The sequence below is a fragment of the Rhinopithecus bieti genome, unplaced genomic scaffold (genome assembly GCF_001698545.2).
Source record: "Rhinopithecus bieti isolate Rb0 unplaced genomic scaffold, ASM169854v2 repeat_38744, whole genome shotgun sequence".
In the NCBI taxonomy this organism is placed as follows: Eukaryota; Metazoa; Chordata; class Mammalia; order Primates; family Cercopithecidae; genus Rhinopithecus; species Rhinopithecus bieti.
In genome coordinates this window covers 1-2,078 of record NW_016841570.1, presented here as the reverse complement: position 1 = coordinate 2,078, position 2,078 = coordinate 1, and the positions used below count along the sequence as shown (strand labels likewise).

Here is a 2,078-nt window from a genome sequence, read left to right as displayed (position 1 = left end):
ATGGGACCTAGGAGGTCCTGTGGGATGGGCCCCAGCCTGCATCTTCATCTTCTTCTCCCCCGACCCCATTCACTCTCTGCCTATCGCTTACCAGCCTATACCACCTGCCTCAGGGCCTTTGCACTGACCATTAAGGCCACATTCCAGGCTCTTTTCACATGTTGCCTCCTCCGAGAAGCCCTCCCTGACCACTCTGCCCATACCTCATGCCTCTTGATTCCCCTTACCTGGCTTGTGGTTTCAGCAATTTCCCCGTATGCATTTGTTTTTCTTGGCATGAGAGCAGGGACCTAAGTGTCTGTTCCCTGTTGATTTTCCAGTGCCAGGCATGCAGTGCAAACTCTAGAAATATTTTTTGTGTGAGTGAATGAGTGATTGAATGTGGCAAGGGTCTGGAGGCTGAGGGCCAGGCAGACATTCAGAGTTGCTGGAAGGCGACCGAGACAGAGAGTCAGACTGGTCATGCAAGGTGCTGGGCCTGCCCTTGGGCCCTGGGGAGCCACGGAAGGCTGTGAGTGCCGGAGGGTTGTGGTCAGAGCCACAGTTAGGGGCCTTCTGAGACCTGTGCCCCCTCCCCACCCTCCCTCCCCACCTCCTCAGGCCAACTCTTTGGTCTCGGCAGGTGGTCCGCAACATGACCTCCGAGTTCTTCGCTGCCCAGCTCCGGGCCCAGATCTCTGACGATACCACCCACCCGATCTCCTACTACAAGCCCGAGTTCTACACGCCAGATGATGGGGGCACTGCCCACCTGTCTGTCGTCGCAGAGGACGGCAGTGCTGTGTCTGCCACCAGCACCATCAACCTCTAGTAGGGGCTGCTGGGCTGCCTGGGTGGGACAGGGCCAGGGGCATGTGGCCCAGGGACTGCCCACTTATCCAGTAAGGTGGCTCCATCACCTCTTTTCCTGGTGGGAAACTGAGGCCCGACCTTGGTAGCTTATCCTGGGCCTCTCAGGGAGTAAGTTTGAGCCTCAGTGGGTGGATAGGGACCAGGCTGGATCGGGCGAGGTCAGGCGCTGTCTGACCTGGCTGGGCGGTAGCTTTGGCTCCAAGGTCCGCTCCCCAGTCAGCGGGATCCTGTTCAATGATGAAATGGATGACTTCAGCTCTCCCAGCATCACCAATCAGTTTGGGGTGCCCCCCTCACCCGCCAATTTCATCCAGCCAGGTATGGGGTGGAGGTCTGGGGGTGGGGGGCTGGGGTGGAGACGGGCAGGTGTCCTGGGCAGGCAGCTGACCGGCATCCCCGCCTTCTCCCGTCGGCCACAGGGAAGCAGCCGCTCTCGTCCATGTGCCCAACGATCATGGTGGGCCAGGACGGCCAGGTCCGGATGGTGGTGGGAGCTTCTGGGGGCACTCAGATCACCACGGCCACTGCACTGGTATGTGTCACCCCTTTTCTCCCTGGCCCTGCCCACCCTGCACAGCCCCCAGGCCATGCTGATCACACTCCCATGCCCCAGGCCATCATCTACAACCTCTGGTTCGGCTATGACGTGAAGCGGGCCGTGGAGGAGCCCCGGCTGCACAACCAGCTTCTACCCAATGTCACAACAGTGGAGAGAACCATTGACCAGGTGGGCTGGGGGTTGGAGAAACTGAGTCACAGTATGGGGTCCCAGGGCATCCTGGACTGGAGGCCTGGATCATCACGGAGTGGACAATGGTTGGTGTCCTCTCTATGGTGCCTGGGCCATCTGGAGCCCTGTGCCATGAGGGCCAAGCCACCTGCTCCAGTGAGACCCAGCAGGCCCCAACCTGCTCTTCCTGATGACCTGGCCTGAAATGGCACCACCTGGGCTGAGGCCTGTGACCACACAGGCATGGTTCAGGTGGCATCTGGAGCCCTGCTCAGGCTTCCCCTCTCTTCGCACCCCTAGGCAGTGACTGCAGCCCTGGAAACCCGGCACCATGACACCGAGGTCGCATCCACCTTCATCGCTGTGGTGCAAGCCATTGTCCACACACCTGGTGGCTGGGCAGCTGCCTCGGACTCCAGGAAAGGCGGGGAGCCTGCCGGCTACTGAGTGCGGACAAAGCTGACCAGCAATCCAGGAACAAGATACTCACCAGGAC

General features: G+C 60.3%; 1 protein-coding gene across 2 annotated transcripts; it reads left to right on the top strand.

The window, feature by feature from the left end:
• Positions 1 to 455: 455 nt before the first annotated feature.
• On the top strand, positions 456 to 2,078 carry LOC108524999 (gamma-glutamyltransferase light chain 1). 2 transcript variants are annotated; one of them, XM_017866060.1, is made up of 5 exons: positions 456 to 810; positions 1,043 to 1,170; positions 1,272 to 1,384; positions 1,466 to 1,579; positions 1,883 to 2,078. In XM_017866060.1, the coding sequence occupies exons 1-5, from the start codon at positions 635 to 637 to the stop codon at positions 2,027 to 2,029; spliced, it is 678 nt and encodes a 225-aa protein (XP_017721549.1). In that variant the 5' UTR covers positions 456 to 634; the 3' UTR covers positions 2,030 to 2,078. The 2 variants fall into 2 exon arrangements, with proteins under 2 accessions (XP_017721549.1, XP_017721548.1); XM_017866059.1 differs by having other exon boundaries at positions 588 to 810; positions 1,272 to 1,579.